At 44.1% G+C, this 23,000-nt stretch overlaps 1 protein-coding gene across 1 annotated transcript in view; it reads right to left on the bottom strand.

Annotated features, from left to right (window-relative positions):
* LOC139264540 (ATP-binding cassette sub-family A member 13-like) overlaps positions 1-23,000 on the bottom strand; it is a 417,853-nt gene that overhangs the window by 151,457 nt on the left and 243,396 nt on the right. The window contains exons 30-32 of the mRNA XM_070881155.1: positions 8,728-9,040; positions 2,271-2,385; positions 595-924 (exon numbers count right to left, since the gene is read on the bottom strand). Of these exons, the coding sequence (XP_070737256.1) occupies positions 595-924; positions 2,271-2,385; positions 8,728-9,040 (758 nt within the window). The remainder of the gene's footprint in view (positions 1-594; positions 925-2,270; positions 2,386-8,727; positions 9,041-23,000) is intronic.

Below are 23,000 nucleotides of genomic sequence, written 5' to 3'. Positions count from 1 at the left end.
TAATTAAGCCCTTTTTTATTTAGGAGGCTGAGGTGCCCATATGACTTAATCGCGAGCCTCATTAATACATGTACAGTGGGGTCCTGTAATATCATTAGGACCCCAATGACATTTTAGATGTCATCTGAGTGGGGCGTCTGCCGAGGCCAGCCCACTCAGTGCGACCTGACAAGGTGGTGCCCCACCACAGTATATTTTAAACACATCTTTCCGGGGTCAGGAGGGGCAGGAGTACTGCTGCTGCTCTGAGCTCCCTCCTGCCCATCAGCAAGACAATGCAAAAAAAAAACACTTTTGCTCTTAAATCTATGATATTGCCCTTCATTCTAGACTCAACTACTGGAAATGGATTATTTCTATCTATCCTGTCCCACCCTTTGACAACTTCTATCACAACGCCCCATGATCTGCGTTGTTCTAATGGAAAAAGCCCCACTTGTTCTAATGGAAAAAGCCCCACTTTTTCAAGTTTTTCTTCGTATTAGACATAGCACACAGAAATATTTTCCCTCAGGATATTAATTTTATTTCAATCACATGAGCGATAGATGTACCAAAGAAACTAAGATTGTAGAATTGGCTCGTGCTACTTACAATTAGAATCTGGCTGGAGAAGCTGAGCTGGTTCTGTACGACCACAAGTACCATATAGGGAAAGAAGGTAATGATGTAGATCAGGCAGGCACTGAGAGCTGCTGTATTAGCATGGCTGAAAAAGGTAGCAATCAGGTAGCTCATCGCAATAACAGATACTCCAAAATCCAAAAGATAGAGAAAAACAATGAATCCATTACTGTTGGGAAGAATCTGGCTGGCTTTAAAAATAATGGTGATGAAAGCACTGCTTAGAATCAGGACCATGAAGGTGTCCAGAAACCAGACCAGAAAATGAACGATTGGTTTCACTCCCAGCATCTTCGTGTACTGTAGAATAGAAAATGCACTATTAGAGACCTCCAAACAACAATGCTAAGTTATTTCTAAATGGAACAACTGAAGCGAGACTCGTGAAAAACCATCACATCATCTTTCTAGGAGACAAAGACCTATAATTTCAAACCTTTAGCGCCGGCCGTTTAGGCCGGTTTTGCAGAAATAATGGCAGCCGCCTCGCTTCCACCCACTTCCAGCATGGAACATGGCAGCTGCTATATTGGGCAGGTCGGCAGAACTGCCATTGCCTGCGCTCGCCGCAAGTATTTTAATTACCAGGAGCATGACGTCAATCAGCATGCAGCTGAATTGACGCACTCTCAGCGATTTTGGATGCCGCTGCTCCTCTCACCACCCTCTCCAAAGCACGTAGATCCGGGAGAAAGCGACGGTGAGCTATAAACCCTATGGTGCTGAGATAACTGGGTAAGTATGGAGAGGTCAGACTATGTAATTGGAGTGAAAACTGGCTTCCAATATGGTGCATCAAATCTCCCCCCAGTCAGTCAAACATTACAGGTGGTAAATACTTTAAAAACAGTTGTAAGAATCTCAGGAAAAAAATCAAAACTACATTTCCTTAAATTTTATAAATTAGGTTTTCTAGTTTAGGAACTGACAAAATAATATACAAAGTTTAGAAGTCTGTTTTTAAAAGGCCAAAAATTAAGGAAAAGTTAAAATTATATTTTTACCAAGAGTTCTTCAAAAGTCTGTTGTTGTTAATAATTTAATTGAACTCTCTTCTACACGATTTACACCAGTGACCAAGAGGTTCACGTTTTGCTTAAAAAAATGTTTATTTCAATTTACTGTGCTACTTTTAAATAAGTTACACCCAAATAACTGATTTCAGTTGCCGGAAAGAGCGCATTGCACAAGAGCTTCTGCACTGCGCTCATTTAAATCAGCAGATGGCATTAAAATACCAGTGCTGCCTGTGGTCTTTTTGTGGGCGGCAGCTAACCTTAGCCCATGGGGGCGCCACCTGTTTTCAGGCTTAATCGAATTTCTAGGTCAATGTTCCCATATACCAGGCGCTAAAGATTTATATCGAGGTCAGGATGGGGCATCAACCAGCTCCGAACTGGAGGTGGCTATGGGTCACCCTTGGTTAATCTGTCTATAAGGGCATTTCGTGCCCATAAAAACAGGTGCAAGAGTAACCATTTTCCACCTACTCCCCAAGATTTCCCTCAAATTATCTCCATTCGTGTTCTAGGTTCTCTTTAATCATATCAGCACATTGACTTATGCACGTTGCACTGAAACCTCAGGTGAGCTCATTGTATTGTAGACAAAAACTAGAATCAGGAGCTTCTCGTGACTTTAATTACCTCTTCCAGTCGAAGTTCTTTTTCAAATACAAGATTGCGCACCATGGAGGCCACGGAAATCAACCACGCCAGCATCATTAACAATGGAAAAAAGAAGCCAATGTTGTTGAGAAACCTGTCAGGAAGGGGTTTTGTTAGTAGAATTAAATTATTCAATGAGTTATACAAGAATGCCATGATTAGTCCCGATATGAACTCCGTGGAAACATTTCAAATTTTACATTCCATTGCTTGAATAAAAATAATCAAGGAGCACTTCTATTTCTATAAATCTGAAACATACTATTCTGAGATGTTTCACATGTACACAGCAACTAACAAGTTACAAACAAATCAACAGACTTACAAATTTGAACCTCATAGTAAACTGTGGTTACTTTTGATTTTTGTGAATTTTGTGCTCATCAAAGTGATGGATACTCGTGGTGTAAGTACAACACTTCAGCCTTAAGATAGAAGCATCAAACACTCCTGGTCATATGTATCACAACTAATTGCAGGGTAAAACTCCCTCTACTACAGACAAATAAATTGGAGTATTTTGATTGCTTAAAAATTGAAACTATTATTTTTTTTTGTCTGTGAACTTTGTGATCATTAAGGTAAGGAAGTCTGAAACTTCCCCATTTCATGTAGCCAGTGTGAGAATGAAGCGCTCCCAAATGAGTTACAGTTCATTTAGATGCAAAGTGAAGTTTCTTCTACACTGCTCCAACCCAAACTGAGAGAAACACCGCTTGCAGCCCAATATTTTCCATTTTGAAACTAGTTATTCTGTGGTCTCTCTGACTGTCAGTCTGTTGGGCAATCTCAATTCAGTTGCTAACTCTATGCCCACGAGGGATTGGGTTGAAACTGCCCCAATTAATTTTATATTGAATCCTTACACCCAGCAGACAGAGGAGTCATACGAACATAAGAACATAAGAATTAGGAACAGGAGTAGGTCCCTCGAGCCTGCTCCGCCATTCAACAAGATCATGGCTGATCTGGCCGTGGACTCAGCTCCACTTACCCGCCCGCTCCCCGTAACCCTTAATTCCCTTTTCGGTGAAAAATCTATCTATCCGTGATTTGAATACATTCAATGAGCTAGCCTCAACTGCTTCCTTGGGCAGAGAATTCCACAGATTCACAACCCTCTGGAAGAAAAATTCCTTCTCAACTCTGTTTTAAATTGGCTCCCCCGTATTTTGAGGCTGTGCCCCTAGTTCTAGTCTCCCCGACCTGTGGAAACAACTTGTCTGCCTCTATCTTGTCTATCCCTTTCATTATTTTAAATGTTTCTATAAGATCACCCCTCATCCTTCTGAACTCCAACGAATAAAGACCCAATCTACTCAATCTATCATCATAAGGTAACCCTCTCATCTCCGGAATCAGCCTAGTGAATCGTCTCTGTACCCCCTCCAAAGCCAGTATATCCTTCCTTAAGTAAGGTGACCAAAACTGCACGCAGTACTCCAGGTGCGGCCTCACCAATACCTTATACAGTTGCAGCAGGACCTCCCTGCTTTTGTACTCCATCCCTCTCGCAATGAAGGCCAACATTCCATTTGCCTTCCTGATTACCTGCTGCACCTGCAAACTAACGTTTTGGGACTCATGCACAAGGACCCCCAGGTCCCTCTGCACCGCAGGATGTTGGAATTTCTCCCAATTCAAATAATATTCCCTTTTACTGTGTTTTTTTCCCAAGGTGGATGACCTCACATTTTCCGACATTGTATTCCATCTGCCAAACCTTAGCCCATTCGCTTAACCTATCTAAATCTCTTTGCAGCCTCTCTGTGTCCTCTACACAAACCGCTTTCCCACTAATCTTTGTGTCATCTGCAAATTTTGTTACACTACACTCCGTCCCCTCTTCCAGGTCATCTATGTATATTGTAAACAGTTGTGGTCCCAGCACCGATCCCTGTGGCACACCACTCACCATCGATTTCCAACCCGAAAAGGACCCATTTATCCTGACTCTCTGCTTTCTGTTAGCCAGCTAATTCTCTATCCATGCTAATACATTTCCTCTGACTCCGCGTACCTTTATCTTCTGCAGTAACCTTTTGTGTGGCACCTTATCGAATGCCTTTTGGAAATCTAAATACACCACATCCATAGGTACATTTCTATCCACCATGCTCGTTATATCCTCAAAGAATTCCAGTAAATTAGTTAAACATGATTTCCCCTTCATGAATCCATGTTGCGTCTGCTTGATTGCACTATTCCTATCTAGATGTCCCGCTATTTCTTCCTTAATGATAGCGTCAAGCCTTTTCCCCACTACAGATGCTAAACTAACCGGCCTATAGTTACCTGCCTTTTGTCTGCCCCCTTTTTTAAACAGAGGTATTACATTAACTGCTTTCCAATCCGCTGGTACCTCCCCAGAGTCCAGAGAATTTTGGTAGATTATAACGAATGTATCTGATATAACTTCCGCCATCTTTTTTAATACCCTGGGATGCATTTCATCAGGACCAGGGGACTTGTCTACCTTGAGTCCCATTAGCCTGTCCAGCACTACCCCCTTAGTGATAGTGATTATCTCAAGGTCCTCCCTTCCCACATTCCCGTGACCAGCAATTTTTGGCATGGTTTTTGTGTCTTCCACTGTGAAGACCGAAGCAAAATAATTGTTTAAGGTCTCAGCCATTTCCACATTTCCCATTATTAAATTCCTCTTTTCATCTTCTAAGGGACCAACATTTACTTTTGTCACTCTTTTCCGTTTTATATATCGTAAAAGCTTTTGCTATCTGTTTTTATGTTTTGCGCAAGTTTACTTTCGTAATCTATCTTTCCTTTCTTTATTGCTTTCTTAGTCATTCTTTGCTGTCATTTAAAATTTTACCAATCTTCTAGTTTCCCACTAACCTTGGCCACCTTAAAAGCATTGGTTTTTAACTTGATACTCTCCTTTATTTCCTTGGTTATCCACGGCTGGTTATCCCTTCTCTTACCACCCTTCTTTTTCACTGGAATATATTTTTGTTGAGCACCATGAAAGAGCTCCTTAAAAGTCCTCCACTGTTCCTCAACTGTGCCACCATTTAGTCTGTGTTTCCAGTCTACTTTCGGCAACTCTGCCCTCATCCCACTGTAGTCCCCTTTGTTTAAGCATAGTACGCTCGTTTGAGACACTACTTCCTCACCCTCAATCTGTGTTACAAATTCAACCATACTGTGATCAATCATTCCGAGAGGATCTTTTACTAGGAGATCGTTTATTATTCCTGTCTCATTACACAGGACCAGATTTAAGATAGCTTGCTCCCTTGTAGATTCTGTAACATACTGTTCTAAGAAACAATCTCATATGCATTCTATGAATTCCTCCTCCATGCTACCCCGTGCGATTTGATTTGACCAATCGATATGTAGGTTAAAATCCTCCATGATTACTGCCGTTCCTTTTTCACATGCCTCCATTATTCTCTTGATTATTGCCCGCCCCACTGTGAAGTTATTATTTTGGGGCCTATAAATTACCAGTGACTTTTTCCCCTTACTATCTCTAATCTCCACCCACAATGATTCAACATTTTGTTCATTAGAGCCAATATCGTCTCTCACAAATGCCCTGATATCATCTTTTATTAACAAAGCTACCCCACCTCCTTTCCCTTCTTGTCTATCTTTCCGAATTGTCAGATACCCCTGTATGTTTAATTCCCAGTCTTGGCCCCCTTGCAACCACGTTTCTGTAATGGCCACCAAATCATACCCTTCATCACATAAGTCTGGGCTGGATTTGAGAGCTCAGTGAGTTCACTGTGTTACACAAACAGTCACAGTTCAAATCAGGTTCTAGACTCTAAAAGAAACTTCCACCTTTTTGAAAGAATATACAAGGGTTGATTTTATGAAATTGCATTCTCAGTGGCGATCCATAACCACCAAGGCACATATCAGAAAAACTCAGACATGCTTCCCATGATTTTCAACTGTAGAGAGCATGCCTGTAGTTCCTGACATGAGCACCTGGGGTGAGATTCTCTCAATGGCAGTCCACCTTCATAATATCAGCCCCACCAAATACATGTTACTAAAGGTGGCTGGAGCATGTCAAGCCCGTGCTAGTCCCACTCCCCTGCCCTTTCCCCGTAGCCCTGTAATTTTTTTCCTTCCGATACCTATTCAACTCCCTTTTGAAAGTTAAAATTGAATCTGCCTCTACCACCTTTTCAGGCAGTGCATTACCGGTCCTAACCACTCGCTGCATAAAAAAAGTTTTTTCTCATGTTGCCTTTGGTTCTTCTGCCAATCACTTTAAATCTGTGTCCTCTGGCTCTCGACCCTTCTGCCAATGGGAACAGTTTATCTCTATTCCCTCTGTCCAGACCCCATATGATTTTGAACACCTCTATCAAATCTCCTCTCAATGTCCACTGCTCCAAGGCGAACAACCACGGCTTCTCCAGTCTATCCATGGAATCATTCTCGGAAATTTTTTCTGTACCTTCTCTAAGGCCTTCACTTCCTTCCTAAAGTGTGGTGCCCAGAATTGGACACAGTACTCCAGTTGGGGCCCAATCAGTGTTTTATACAGGTTCATTATAATTTCCATACTTTTGTACTCTATACCTTTATTTAGGTAAGCCTTTTTAACTGCTTTCTCAACCTGCCTTGCCACCTTCAATGATTTTTGCAACATAGCCCAGGTTCTCTGTTCGTGCACCCCCTTTAGGATTGTACCATTTAGTTTACATGTCCTCTCCTCATTCTTTCTACCAAAATGCATCAATTCACACTTTTCTACGTCAAATTTCATCTGCCACGTCTCTGCCCATTTCACCAGCCTGGCTATGTCTTACTGAAGTCTATCATGCTTCCTGTTCACACTGTTCACTATACTTCCAAGTTTTTGTGTCATCTGCAAATTTTGAAATTGTGCGTTGTACACCCATGTCCAAGTCATTAATATATACCAAGAAAAGCAGTGGTCTTAGTACCGACCCCTGGGGAACACCAGTGTAAACCTTCCTTCAGTCTGAAAAATAACCATTCAACCACTACTCTCTGTTTCCTGTCACTTAGCCCATTCTGTATCCAGGCTGCCACTGTCCATGGGCTTCAATTTTGTTGGCAAGCCCATTATGTGGCACTTTGTCGAACACCTTTTGGAAATCCATGTACCCTCTCGGTTACCTCATCAAAAACCTCGATCAAGTTGGTTAAATACGACTTGCCTTTAACAAATCTGTGCTGACTTTCCTTAATAAATCCACACTTGTCCAAGTGACTGTTAATTTTGTCCCTGATTACTGTTTTTAAAAGCTTCCCCCCTACAGAGGTTAAACTGACTGGGCTGTAGTTGCTGGGTTTATCTATACACCCTTTTTTGAACAATGGTGTAACATTTCCAATTCTCCAGTTCTGGCACCGCCCCCGTATCTATGAAGGATTGGAATATTATGGCCAGCACTTCCGCGATACCCGCCCTCAATTTCCTCAGCATCCTAGGATGCAGCCCATCCGCTCCTGGTGATTTATCTACTTTAAGTACAGCCAGCCTTTTTAATACCTCTTCTTTATCAATTTTTATCCTTTAGTGTCTCTACTAACTCTTCCTTCACTATGCCTATGGCAGCATCTTCTTCCTTGGTGAAGACAGATGCAAAGTACTCATTTAGTACCTCAGCCATACCCTCTGCCTCCATGCGTAGGTCTCCTTTTTGGTCCCTAATCAGCCCCACCCCTCCTCTTACTACCCATTTATTATTTATATGCCTATCGAAGACTTTTGGATTTCCTTTTATGTTGGCTGCCATTCTGTTTCCATACCCTCTCTTTGCCCCTCTATTTTTTCTTTTCACTTCTGATCTGATCTTTCTATATTTAGCCTGATTCTCAGATGTATTTACAACCTGACATCTGTCATACGTGCTCTTTTTCTGCTTCATCATATTCTCTATCTGCTTTGTCATTCGGGGAGCTCTGACTTTAGTTGCCCTGCCTTTCCCCCTCGTGGGAACGTACCTCGACTGTACCCAAATTATTTCCTCTTTAAAGGCAGCCCATTGTTCCACTACAGTTTTGCCCCAATCTTTGATTCCTGTAGATTAATCCCTCTCAGGCTCCTGAGCTAATACTTTTTTTTCTTGATTTTTGCAATCTTTCCTCAATGTATTTTCTTTTCTACATGTTAAAAATGTACCTTTTTTAATTATTAAAATAATTTTTTACATGCTCCTAAGCACCAATTACTCCTTTCTCTTCTTGTTTCTCTTAATATTTCCTCAGTGTGTTTTAAATCTTTTCTTTTTCCACGTTAAAAAATATACCACAATATTTTCATTGTGCCAGAAAGACATTAATTATACAGTATAAGAGTTCTCACACTAATGGTTTTCCAACGGATAAGTTTTGAATTATTTAATCAGTCAGGCAGCACCCTTGTTTATGGCATCCAGTAACAAAACCTAGGTATTAGGACTATGTCCAACTGACTTACTGATCATTGATGTGGCAGGGATATGGCATGGCTTGCACCTGTACTGCAGGGTTGGGGACGTCTTGACCAGTTTGTAATTCAATGATCGCTCGGTCAATCATATCTTGCAATGGAACAAAGATACGATTGTAGTGGAAACTGCTCATCGGCAAACTGTGGGGCTGAGATTTCCACTTGGGATTTTGCAGTACATCAGTCGGCATACTGTGGAGAATATCCGTTCTAATAGTGTAGCTCACTTGAGGTGGAAGTGAGGAAGGCAATGATCGTGTCTTTTGCGAGGTGTTGCTGGCATCGATGTCGAACACCACACCTAGAAAGATAGTAAACCAACTCATCGTTATTAACGGGATGCTAAGATTTTTCATATCAATCATTGCAACACTTTATACACTTTTTATCGAATTCGAAAACTTGTATTGACAATCATTAGTCACAGTTACATACACTTGCAGAATTGGGACATTACAGTAGTAAATCCTTTCAATGCTACACAGAAATAGAAGCATTGGGGATGATTTTCAACTGCTGGCCATCTGGTTCTCACCTGAAAAGTGGGCAGCCAGCAGCTGAAAACCGAGGGACATTTCGGCCATCCCCTTTAATGCCTTCGTTTACCTGAAGCAATTTTCAGGCGAGCCTCGAAATGAGCAAGTAGCCTGCCCTAAAATAGGCATAAGCCTGCTGAAATGCACACATAGAATTCCACGCCAGTTGTAGGACACTGAATGCAATTTTCATGTACAAAAGGGAGCAGCTTATTTATACCAGGTGGAGATCGATTGCTGGAGGTCCACTCAGAACACAGCCCAGGAAAAAAATTTTTTGGTGGGGCTAGGAGTAGGAGGTTGCTCTTCCTGAACTCACAAAATCCTCTGGCCAGTTGCTTACCCATTTGAGGCTGACCCCAGATCCCCTCCCACCCCCACACCCACCGCTCCCCACCCACCCCTCCCAGACCAAACGTGCTGGCTGGCTCAGTGTGTGAATGTTCGCACAGTGTAATTTCAAGGTCACTGGGATACAGGCATTGGACTAATGATTCTTCCAATTCTCTCACATTCACAGGAATAGTGGAAATAATTAGTAAATTATTTTCAGCTCACTGATACATAAAGATAAAACATTCACAATAGTGAGGCCTTATTTCTCGCACTCACAATTAAAAGGCACATAAATACTGTACAGCCATGGTCATATTGAATGGCGGAGCAGGCTCGGTGGGCCTTCACTCCTGCTCCTATTTCTTAAGTTCTTATGTACTTACAACACTAATCGATGAAAATTACTTTTCATACAGCAACACGAGTATATTAAATCTATAGGGTATTCAATTGTGTGGCATTAGAGTATGAAAAATGACAGAAGGGTGTGTACAATGGCAACAGACTATATCAAGTCAGGTTTTAAAGGCTTATCTTAATACATTTAACAACAACAACTTGTAATGACATAGCACCTTTAATGTAGAAAAGACGTCTATGGCACTTCACAGAAAATTTGACATTGAGCCAAAGAAGGAGATATTAGGTGGGGACAATTTGTTTAGTCTGGAGGTCACACTCTGCTACACTATCCTGATTAATTCTTTTCAGCCTTGGTGGTATATCAATTTTTTTAAATGCATTATTGGATGCCAAGAAACTAGGAAATGCAATGCTTCATCTCTGGCATTCCCACTTACTGCTGGTGAATTCACAAGTGCTACTTTGGTTGGAATTCACCAATGTTGGTACAGATCGATCTAATAACAAATTATTATTGCAAATGAATGCCAAAATAAATCATGTGGCACACTCAAATTACAAAAATTTTGACTTTTGGTTTTTCCTGCTTTTTTTCTTGTATCCCCTCCTCCTCCACTGCAAGAAAATCAGTACGAAAATAGTAGGAATTTTAGAAATCATTTTGACTATTCACGTTCAACAGATGTGCTGTGCTCTATACAATAAATTTGATTGACAGTTTATCTGATCAAGGTGCAGATAGGTTGCACAATGTAAAACTATTACATTTTTGTAATTTTACACAAACTTTCCAAATCAATGGCAAAAACATTTCTATTCTGAATGAAAAATAAAACTGTCATAATGTTCAACTGTGAAGTTCTTTATGATAATGTAATATTAATTTAAAATTTTTTTCCTGCAGAAATGTCAGCATTTGATAGATTGTGTTTCTTTGAAGATGGAAATTTCAATTCTTTTGAACATTTTCAAGTTATTGGAGTCTGCAGTGTTCTAATATATTATGAAAATAGGTATATTATAGTAAACCAGTCAGCTCTATTGCAATCTAATAGCAGCAGTGTATTGCTGAGAAAATGAGAACATAACTACAGCTCAGCAAGGTAACTAAGTTTTGATTGATTTAGATGTCAGCCCAACTAATTTAACGCTGTGAATTCAGATTAGCAGCTAAGATATGGTGATCAAAGAATAAGCTTATTGTCACAATTAGTAATGAAACCAGTTATCACAGCTGTAATGAAAGTCATAGTTGTCAAAAATATTGACTATATTGTAAATATATTTAATCCCCATGACTTGCTACCTAACTTTCTCAAGATGAAGGAATATAAAACAAATATCAGGCAATAACTACTAAAACCTCCTTTTTTTTTGTTAATTCATTCATGGGATGTGGGCATCACCAGCAAGGCCAGCATTTATTGCCCATCCCCAATTACCCTTGAGAAGGTGGAGATGAACTGCCTTCTTGAACCGCTACAGTCCGTGTGGTGAAGGTACTCCCAAAGTGCTGTTAAGAAGGGAGTTCCAGGATTTAGACCCAGCGATGATAAAAGAAAGACAATATATATTTCCAAGTCAAGATGGTGTGTGACTTGGAGGGGAACTTGCAGGTGGTGGTGCTCCCAAGAACCTGCTGCCCATGTCCTTCTAGATGGTAGAGGTCGCGGGTTTTGGAGGTGCTGTCGAAGAAGCCTTGGCGAGTTTCTGCAGTGGATCTTATAGATGGTATACACTGCAGCCATGGTGCACCGGTGGTGGAGAGAGTGAATGCTTAAGTGGTGGATGGGGTGACAATCAAGTGGGCTACTTTGTCCTGGATGGTGTCCAGCTTCTTGAGTGTTGTTGGAGGCAAGTTGAGAATATTCCATCACATTCGTGATGGTACAAACTGCAGCCACAGTGCATTGGTGATGGAGAGAGTGAATGTTAAAGGTAATGGATGGGATGCCAATCAAGCTGGTTGATTTTTCCTGGATGGTGTTGAGTTTCTTTAGTGTTGTTGGAGCTGCACTCATCCAGACAAGTGGAGAGTATTCCATCATACTCCTGACTTGTGCCTTGCCGATGGTGGAAAGGCTTTTGGGAGTCAGGAGGTGAGACACTCGCCACAGAAAATCTAGCCTCTGACCTGCTCCTGTTGCCACAGTATTTATGTGGCTGGTCCAGTTAAGTTTCTAGTCAATGGTGACCCCCAGGATGTTGATGGTGGGGGATTCAGCAATGGTAATGCCATTGAATATCAAGGGGAGATGGTTAGACTCTCGCTTGTTGGAGATGGTCACTGCCTGGCACTTTTGTGGCGTGAATGTTACTTGCCACTTATCAGCCCAAGTCTGAACGTCATCCAGGTCTTGCTGCATGCATGCATGGATTGTTTCATTTTCTGAGGAGTTGCGAATAGAACTGAACACTGTGCAATCATCAGCGAACATCCTCACTTCTGACCTTATGATGGAGGGAAGGTCATTGATGAAGCAGCTCAAGATGGTTGGGCCTAGGACACTGCCCTGAGGAACTCCTGCAGTGATGTCCTAGGACTGAGATGATTGACCTCCAACAACCACAACCATCTTTCTTTGTGCTAGGTATGACTCTAGCCAGTGGAGAGAGTTTTCCCCCTGATACCCATTAACTTCAATTTTACTCAGGCTCCTTGATGCCACTAGGTCAAATGTTGCCTTGATGTCAAGGGCAGTCATTCTCACCTTACCTCTGGAATTCAGCTCCATTGTCCATTTTGAACTAAAGCTGTAATGACGTCTGGAGTTGAGTGGTTCTGGCAGAATCCAAATTGAGCATTGGTGAACAGGTTATTGGTGACTAAGTGCTATTTAATAGCACTGTTAACGACCCCTTCCATCACTTTGCTGATAATTAAGAGTAGATTGATGGGGCAGTAATTGACCAGATTGGATTTGTCCGGCTTTATGTGGACACAATATATCTGGGCAATTTTTCACATTGTCAGGTAGATGCAGTGTTGTTGCTGGCTTGGCTAAGATGCAGCTAGTTCTGGTGTACATGTCTTCAGCTCTACAACTGGGATGGTGTCAGGACCATATCCTTTGCTGTATCCAGTGCATCGAGCCATTTTGTGAAATCACACAGAATGAATCAAATTGGCTGAAGATTGGCTTCTGTGATGATGGGGACCTCAGGAGATGGATCATCCACTCGGCAATTCTGGCTGAAGGTGGTTGCAAACGCTTCAGCCTTGTCTTTGCACTCATGTGCTGGGCTCTGTCATCATTGAGGATGGAGATAGTCAAGGAGTCTTCTGCTCCCATTGATGTTCCAGGACTGCAGCCTGATCCGTTGGTTGTGGGATCGCTTAGCTCTGTCTATAGCGTGCTGCCTCTGCTGTTTAGCATGCATATAGTCCTGTGTTGTAGCCTCACCAGGTTGGCACCTCATTTTTACGTTTGCCAGTTGCTGCTCCTGGCATACTCTTCTGCACTCCTCATTGAACCAGGGTTGATCCATTGGCTTGATAGTAATGGTAGAGTAAGGGATATGCTAGGCCATGAGGTTACAGATTGTGGTGGAATACAATTCTTCTGCTGCTGAAGACTCATAGTGCCTTATGCATGCCCGGTTTAGAGCTGCTAGATTTGATCTGATTCAATCCAATTTGGAACAGTGGTAGTGCCACACAACACAATGGAGAATGTCCTCAGTATGAAAATAGGACCTTGTCTCCACAAGGACTATGTGGTCGTCACTCCTACCAATGCTGTCATGGACATCTGTAACAGGTAGATTGGTAAGGACGAGGTTAAGTAGGTTTTTCCTCTTGTGTTGGTCCTCTCACCACTTGCCGCAAGCCAGTCTGTCCGTTGTGTCCTTCAGGACTCAGCCATCTCGGTCAGTAGTGGTGGTACCAAGCCACTCTTGGTGATAGATATTGAAGTCCCCCACCCAGAGTACATTCTATGCCCTTGCTGCCCTCAGTGCTTCTTCCAAGTAGTATTCAAAATGGAGGAGTACTGATTCATCAGCTGAGAGTGGGCGGTAAGTGGTAATCAGCAGAAGATGTCCTTGCCCATGTTTGACTTGATGTCATGAGACTTCATGAAATCCCAAATTAATGTTGAGGACTCCCAGGGGCACAGACTGACTGCTATGTGACTTCCTATCATATCAATGGTAGCCTCTTCCATAGGGTGAGTGTTTGCAGTGTAGTGGGACCATCTCCTGTCTTAGTTCTCTTTCTACTGTTGCGTGCCAGCTTCTCCTGCAAGAATAGTGGAAGTAGGCTAATAGGTGCCCTGGGAAATGCTTTTTAAAATGCATGAGCCAGCTTACCATAGTGTGGCTGATGATAGGAAGAAATAGCAAATGTGTCAAAAGGTAGAAGCGGCTGTGAGGGCAGTAAGAGTGCAAGCAGAAAAGAAGCACAATTAAGTTTCCCTGCTGGCTTATGGCCAGGGGTCCAGGGGCAGCACGGGCCAGCCCACATTGCAATATGTGTGCAAACTAGGTCCGTGAAGCAGAGCTGGTTTCCAGCCGTCTTGGATAACCCTTGCCACTGGACCAAGACCTAGCACTGTCAAGCCCGTGTGGTGGCTGGGGTGCAATGGCCACCACACGTTAAAAAGATCCATGCACAGGCATCTTCCACCCTTCAGGATGTAGTTCGGGATCTGGAATATTAGGTCCTTAATTGAAACACCTGTGAACTCATCCTTTATTGGCGTGGAAGCAAGTCATCCTCACTTCGAGGGACTGCCTATGATGATGATGGACAGTCATGGCAAGTGGGAAAGGAAAGGATTGATAATGTTGAGGCAAAGAGCTATGAGAGATGTTGAGAGATGGGAAGGGGAGTGTTATCTTGGAATTCCCTGTGAGAGCATTAACATTCTTTCGACATTGCAGCCAGATCCTGGAGTAAACGCGGATCCTAATCATATGTTGTGCCATCACTCATCGTGCCCATTCACCATTTTGTCTTTCTACCGACTTACCATCTGCAAGGAAGGATGATCCTCTTTATATTGTGAACTTGCTCCACCAGCACCTGCATGGCTATATCTAAAAATCTTTGGGCCCTGCTTGAACCCTTCTTGCCCCGAAAAATCTTCCTACAGCTCCACGGTGTTGCTTCGCTGTTTTGCCTAAAAAGAACCCTCCCTTTTATGCTGTTGTAGGCTCTTAAGAACTTGCAGCAGCGCCCGATTTCCCACTTCCTAATTGACGTGTTGCCTATGTGGAGTGCATTTTGCTCTGGCTTGGCTGAGATGTTGAGACAGTTGACTAGTGTAAGGATACTCACTATTTAGCGTCACATAGAGTGGACATTTTGGCAATATAATGGAGAGTGGCCATCAACATGAAATCCTACCCCAGCCTTTAGAAGAGGGGTGCGTATTAGATGAATTTTTAAAAAATTCCCCAACAATACATCTTTTTCACACAGACTAATCTCATAAGATGCTACTAATTATAAGCCCTGGTGTTTAACTATATCGAATAAACAGGTACTTGCTAATGTGTTGATTTTGCTTTAATCAGATTCTGGCCTTATTGAGACAACTGTAAAAGTCCGACATTAAGTTCATTTGAACAGGCTTGATCTAGTTTCTAATGTATTTTATCCACTGCATTTATGGTAAATTATTCCTTGTACAGGTACTTCCAAGGCTAGGGATAATCAACTAAATAAAGAGGAAGTCTTATACAAATGAAGTTCCTATATTTATATGAACACACTTGATAAAAAAGGATCAATCAAAGAAAGAACTTGCAAATATATAGCACCTTATCACATCACGCTGGCTGTCCCAAAGCACTTCACATCTGATGGATTACATTTTTGACATGCAGTCAATGTTGTTATTTAGGCAAATGTGGCACCCATTTTGTGCACAAGGTCTCATGAATAGAAATGAGATGAATGCCAAGTTAAACTGTTTTTGTTGATGTTTGTTGAGTGATTAAAGTTGTCCAGGTCACAAGGAGAACTCCCTGGCTTTCTTCAAGCAGTACTGTAATGTTCTTACTCTACAGCATGAAACCACACGAGGCACATTCTAGGGACAAGGTCACTCTGTGACCTTAGCTCTTTATTCACAGGACTCCAAAAGCGATGACCCTGCGTGAGACCTCCGTTTTTATAGCTGTGTGATCAGGTAAGGAGTGTCTCCCACAAGTTCACCCCTTGTGGTCAAGGTGTGCATCTCGGTTGAGTGTATACAGTAATACAGTGGTGTTACATTGTGGTTACATACATGACACCACCTCCCCCCACCCCCACCAAAGTCTTATTGGGATCATAGGTTTAGTCTTTCAGGTGGTCTACGCTCCCTCGTGGAGCGCCGCAGTTGGGGCTCTGGTTGTTGGACACTGACGTGAGTGTCTGTCACCTGAGGTGATCCCGGCCTGTCTGGGCTGACCGCAGGGACTGTGCATTCTTCTGATTGGAGGCCGGCGTTAACGGTGCAGTCCTGACGTGGTTGATGCCATTACCTGACATAAACTCTCGGAATTCGTAGCTTGTGAAACTAACTAACTAGGATGTCCGGCAAGCCATGGGTTGCAAAGATCGCACGTAGGCTTTCCACGGTGGTGGATGACGTGCATGAATCCAGAATGATGCACTCGATCCATTTTGAGTACGCATCTACCACAATAAGGAACATCTTTCCCATGAACGGGCCCATGTAGTCAACATGAATGCGTGACTATGGCCTAGTGGGCCAGGGCAACGGGCTGAGCAGGGCCTCGCTGGGGGCATTACCCAGCTGGGCACATGTCGTGCACCTGCAAACACAGTGTTCCAGGTCTGAATCAATTTCAGGCCACCAAACGTGTGACCGGACAATGGCCTTCATCAGCACAATGCCTGGGTGCTTGCTGTGGAGTTCCCTGATGAATGCCTCCCTGCCCTTCTGGGGCATAACTACCCAGCTGCCCCATAGTAGGCAGTCGGCTTGGATGGAGAGCTCATCCATCCGTCTGTGGAATGGTCTGACCTCCTCAGGGCATGCTCCGTGTGCGGGCGCCCAATCCCCAGTCAGGACACATTTCTTAATCAGGGATAGGAGGGGATCTCTGTTTGTCCAGATTTTGATCTGGCCGGCTGTGATGGGGGAGCCTGCACTGTCAAAGGCATCGACAGCCATGACCATCTCGGCGCTTTGCTCCGCTGCCCCCTCAGTGGTGGCCAGTGGAAGCCTGCTGAGCGCGTCAGCGCAATTTTCAGTGCCGGGCCGGTGCCAGATGGAGTAGTCATAAGCAGCCAGCGTGAGAGCCCATCGCTGTATGCGAGCTGATGTGTTGGCATTAATAGCCTTGCTGTCTGACAACAGGGATGTTAATGGCTTGTGGTCCGTCTCTAATTCAAACTTCCTACCAAAGAGGTACTGATGCATTTTTTTTACACCATAGACACATGCAAGCACTTCCTTCTCGACCATCCCATATCCCCGTTCTGCTTGAGGAGCGACCTGGAGGCATAAGCCACAGGTTGTAGTTGACCCTCAGCATTGCCCTGCTGCAACACGCACCCAACCCCATAGGACGATGCATCACATGTCAGAACCAATTTTTTACAGGGGTCGTACAGGGTCAACAACTTGTTTGAACAAAGTAGGTTTCGCGCCCGATCAAAAGCCCGTTCCTGACAGTCTCCCCAAAACCAATCGCAACCCTTACGCAGGAGCGCGTGTAGCGGCTCCAACAACGTGCTCAAGTTCGGCAGAAAGTTCCCGAAATAGTTCAACAATCCCAGGAATGAACGCAACTCCAATGTGTTGCAGGACCTGGGTGCTCATCGAATTGCCTCTGTTTTGGATTCAGTGGGCCGAATCCCATCTGCAGCAACCCTCCTGCCCAGAAACTCAACTTCAGGAGCTAAAAACACACATTTAGACTTCTTGAGTCATAGACCTACCCGGTCCAGTCGGCGTAGCACCTCCTCCAGGTTGTGGAGATGTTCCTCGGTGTCTCGACCCGTGATGAGGATGTCGTCCTGGAATACGATCGTTCCAGGAATGGATTTAAGCAGGCTTACCATGTTTCGTTGAAAAATCGCAGCCGCTGATCGAATGTCAAACGGGCACCTGTTATAAACGAACAGTCCCTTGTGTGTGGTGATGGTGGTCAGTAGTTTAGATTCATCGGCCAGTTCCTGGGTCAGATAGGCTGAAGTGAGGTCCAACTTGGTGAACAGCTTGCCGCCTGCCAGCCTGGCGAAGAGGTCCTCCGCTCTCTGGAGCGGGTATTGATCTTGTCGGGACACCTGATTGATGGTGGCCTTGTAGTCACCACAGATCCTGACAGAGCCATCCGCTTTTAGGATGGGAATGATGGGGCTCGCCCAGTCGCTGAATTCAACAGGCGAGATGATGTCGTCTCTCAACAGCCGGTCCAATTCGCTCTCGATATTTTCCCGCACTTTAGTGCTTTTGAAAGTCCCAACGCCAGGTTGGAATAGTGAATCGAATTGTTGTAGGACTTGTGAGCACGAACTTTGCTCCACAGATGACATTGCGTGAACATCCCCCCATTTCCAGTTCACCTCAGCTAACCAGCTCCTCACCAACAATGCGGGACCATTGCCCGGGACAATCCAGAGTGGCAGCCGATTCACTAACCCATTGTGTGTGACAGCCAACATTGCACTGCCGAGCACTGGAATGATTTCTTTCGTGTAATTTCGTAATTGTGTCTCAATAATTTGGGTCTACTGGCTTTGAGTGGCCATAGCTTCTCAAATTGCTGAACGCCCATGAGTGACTGGCTGGCCCCAGTGTCCAGCTCCATGCGTACTTGGATACTGTTTAATAAACCCCTCATCATCATTGGTGGCGTTTTGGTGTATGAACTGTGAATATTCGCCATATGGACCCGCTGAACCTCGACGTCCATCGATTTGCCCCAAAAGTCATCCTGCCTCAACGAACCCCCTTCTGGCCATCCGCATCATATATTAGTCTGGTTGCAGACTTCCTGCACATTCGACCTAGGTGGCCACTGAGATTGCAGTTCCTGCAGACAAACTGTTGAAATCTGCAAGATCTCGCTGAGTGTTTTCCCCCGCACCTCCAGCATGAGTTAAAGTTTCCATTTTTGGGAACAAAGGGACTATGGCCAGGCATTCCGCGCTGACTGTCCCTTTGACTGCTCTTAAGTACCCTATTAGTGGGTGTCAATGGCCTCATCCCGGGCCGCATTGTCCAGTGTGATAGTGTGAATGTCCGTTCAGCCTGCCATTGTCTCTGTTGAAGTCCTACTCTGGGGTCTATTGCTGCCTGGGGAGTGTCGGACTGACCCTGCCTGCCTGCGGGACTCTGAGTCGCATTGATGATGTTGACTCCCTGATCCATCGCCGCGTTAGAGGCAGAATTGCGCACGTATATTATTTTCGTCTCTTCCTCCCCCGCCATGAGCGTGAGCTATCAATGCCGCCGCTTTCAAGTTCAAATTCTTGGTCTCAATTAATTTGCGGAAAATTCCCGCATGACCAATGCCCTCGATAAAGAAATCCCTTAGCATCTCCGCCCCTGCAGGAGTCTGTGAACTTACAGAGGCTGGCCAAACGCCGGAGGTCCGCTATGAAGTCCGGTATGCTCTGTCCTTCACGATGTCAGTGGGTGTAGAAACTGTGTCAGGCCAGATGTATGCTACTCGCCGGTTTGAGGTGCTCCCCGATCCATTTGCTCAGTTCTTTAAAGGTTTTGTCTACCGGCTTTTCGGGTGCTAGTAAGTCCTTCATGAGCGCGTAAGTCTTTGGTCCGCAGCTGGTCAAAAGATGAGCCCTTCGTTTGTCGGCCGCTGCATCCCCCAGCCATTCTTTTGTAACGAAGCTTTGCTGAAGCCTCTCGACAAAATCGTCCCAGTCTTCCCCAACACAGTACCATTCCTCTGTGCTACCGGTGGCCATTCTCGTGGGTCGTGAATTCCCGTTTCTCGTCGCCAATGTAAAGTCCTTACTCTACAGTATGAAACCACACGAGGCACATTCTAGGGACAAGGTCACTCTGTGATCTTAACTCTTTATTCACAGGACTCCAAAAGCGATGGCCCTGCGTGGGACCTCCCTTTTTATACCTGTGTGATCAGGTAAGGAGTGTCTCCCATAAGTTCACCCCTTGTGGTCAAGGTGTGCATCTGGGTTGAGTGTATACAGTAATACAGTGGTGTTACATTGTGGTTACATACATGACAAGTACCATGAGATCTTTTCTATCCAAGGGAACTATAAAAAGAGCAGACAGAGTCTCAAGTCAATTTATCACCTTAATGACTGCACCTCAGAAAAAGAAGCACTTTCTGAGTACTGCACTAAAGTGTCAGTCTGGATTATGTAAGTGTGAGTGGTGCATTTTGGTGGAAGAATAAGGAGGCCACATATTGCTGAATAATAAGTCTAAATGGGGTAAAGGAGCAAAGGGATCTAAGGGTACAGATACACAAATCACTAAAAGTAGTGACGCAAGTTAATAAGGCCATAAAGTAAGAAAATCAAGCGCTGGGGTTCATCTTTAGAGGGATAGAATTGAAAATCAGAGAAGTTATGTTAAACTTGTATAGAACCTTCGTTAGACCTCACTTGGAGGAATGTTCCCGTTAAGCTGACTGGACATCCCATGTAGCCGGCTCAGTGGCTTTTAAATGGAAAAATCGTGCATGTACCGCAATCTGAATGGCCTGCGCAGCCCATTAAAGGGGCTGTGCATCCAAAAAAAATTAAAAGGAACAATGACTTGGAGTATTGTGCACAGTTCTGGTCTCCATATTATAGAGCATATAGAGGCACTGGAGAAGATGCAATAAAGATTCACGAGGATGATATTAGAACTGAGAGGATATACTTATCCGAAAAGGCTGAGGCGGTTTTCTTTAGAAAAGAGTAAGCTGAGTAGTGACCTGATAGAGATCTTTACGTCTATGAAAAGGTTTGATAGATTGTCCGAAACTAGAGGTCATAAATATATGATAGTCACTAATAAATCCAATAGGGAATTCAGGAGAAACTTATTTACCCAAAGAGTGGCTAGAATGTGGAATGCGCTACCACATGAAGTAGTTAAGGTGAGAAGCACAGTTGCATTTAAGGGGAAGTTGATAAGCACATGATGAAGAAAGGAATAAAAGGAAACGCTTTTCGGGTTAGATGAAGAGTGGTGGGAGGAAGCTAGTGTGGAGCATAAATATCGGCATAGACCATTTGGGCTGAATGGCCTGTTTCTATGTTGTAGACACCTTGGCCGGAATCTTCCCAGCGCTGTGTGCAGGTTTGGAGGCGGGCCTGCTGTCAGCGGGTTGGGATCCTGGTGGTAAAAACAGAGAGACAGACTATTATCTGAATGGTGACAGATTAGGAAAAGGGGAGGTGCAACGAGACCTGGGTGTCATGGTACATCAGTCATTGAAGGTTGGCAAGCAGGTACAGCAGGCAGTTAAGAAAGCAAATGGCATGTTGGCCTTCATAGCAAGGGGATTTGAGTACAGGGGCAGGGAGGTGTTACTACAGTTGTACAGGGCCTTGGTGAGGCCATACCTGGAGTATCGTGTACAGTTTTGGTCTCCTAACTTGAGGAAGGACATTCTTGCTATTGAGGGAGTGCAGCGAAGGTTCACCAGACTGATTCCCGGGATGGTGGGATTGACATATCAAGAAAGACTGGATCAACTGGGCTTGTATTCACTGGAGTTCAGAAGAATGAGAGAGGATCTCATAGAAACGTTTAAAATTCTGACGGGTTTAGACAGGTTAGATGCAGGAAGAATGTTCCCAATGTTGGGCAAGTCCAGAACCAGGGGTCACAGTCTAAGGATAAGGGGTAAGCCATTTAGGACCGAGATGAGGAGAAACTTCTTCACCCAGAGAGTGGTGAACCTGTGGAATTCTCTACCACAGGAAGTTGTTGAGGCCAATTCACTAAATATATTCAAAAAGGAGTTAGATGTAGTCCTTACTACTAGGGGGATCAAGGGGTATGGCGAGAAAGCAGGAATGGGGTACTGAAGTTGCATGTTCAGCCATGAGCTCATTGAATGGCGGTGCAGGCTCGAAGGGCCGAATGGCTTATTCCTGCACCTATTTTCTATGTTTCTATAAACCCAACTCCGTGTGAGTTTCTCAGCTGTCAGATCTGCATTCAGATAACAGACCCGACAGCAAGCAGTGGAATAGACAATTATCATCATTAAAAGGTACTTAAGTGCTAATTAAGAGGCTTAAAAGCAAGCATTTACAATTTATCAACCTTTTGACAGGTTTGCTGTCCCTCAGCTTTCATGCCAGGTAAGTGGAGTCGGGTTCTCAGTGACTGTCCATTGCTTTGGCTACTTGACAGCTGCAGAAATGGTATAAAAGCTACCATTTCACAGCTGTTCACTTTCCAATGTCAGAAGCTGAAGTCTTCAGGTTTTGGAAGCGACTTTTGAACTGTATGCACTTTGGAAGTGTTTGCAATGAACTCTCTATTCACTGTCACCTCCTTCGAGCAACCTCTCTCACAATTGACAGGGCGCTTCAGTCATCTCAACCTCACCTGCCATCTATTCCAGCAGCATTGGTGCCCCTGAAAAAATCTCACCATAGTCCTTAGAATCCCACCATGATCAGCCCCAACACCAACATCACACCAGCATCACCAGCAACAGCACCAACCTTCTCCGCAATCACCTGATGCTGCACAGTACACAGGGCATCAGCACCCGGCCACATTGCTCCACTTATCACAGCAGATCCAACTCCTGCTTCAGCTTAAAAGTGTGGCTGCCATCTCGTCAAAGTCAACCTGCAGACAACCCTGCTTCACAAGGATAACTCTTCAAGTGGATATTCCTTGAACTTTGCACCATCTAATTCTTCTCAGCCAAGAGGCACATCTGAAAAGTCAGCCAATTGGATGCACAGACCTTGATTGGAAGAAGCAACAAGTTCATCACTTTTCCTGTGCTAATGAGGCATTTGCTCAAAAGACACAGACCATTTCCCAGGTGCCAGGATTCCCAACAGTGCAGTAGATATTCACCTTGTACTGCACAAATTGCAGAGCCTGGTTG

The sequence above is a fragment of the Pristiophorus japonicus genome, chromosome 5 (assembly GCF_044704955.1).
Source record: "Pristiophorus japonicus isolate sPriJap1 chromosome 5, sPriJap1.hap1, whole genome shotgun sequence".
Classification (NCBI taxonomy): Eukaryota; Metazoa; Chordata; class Chondrichthyes; family Pristiophoridae; genus Pristiophorus; species Pristiophorus japonicus.
Note: the sequence above shows the minus strand (reverse complement) of the source record. Positions and strands in the feature narration are given on the sequence as shown.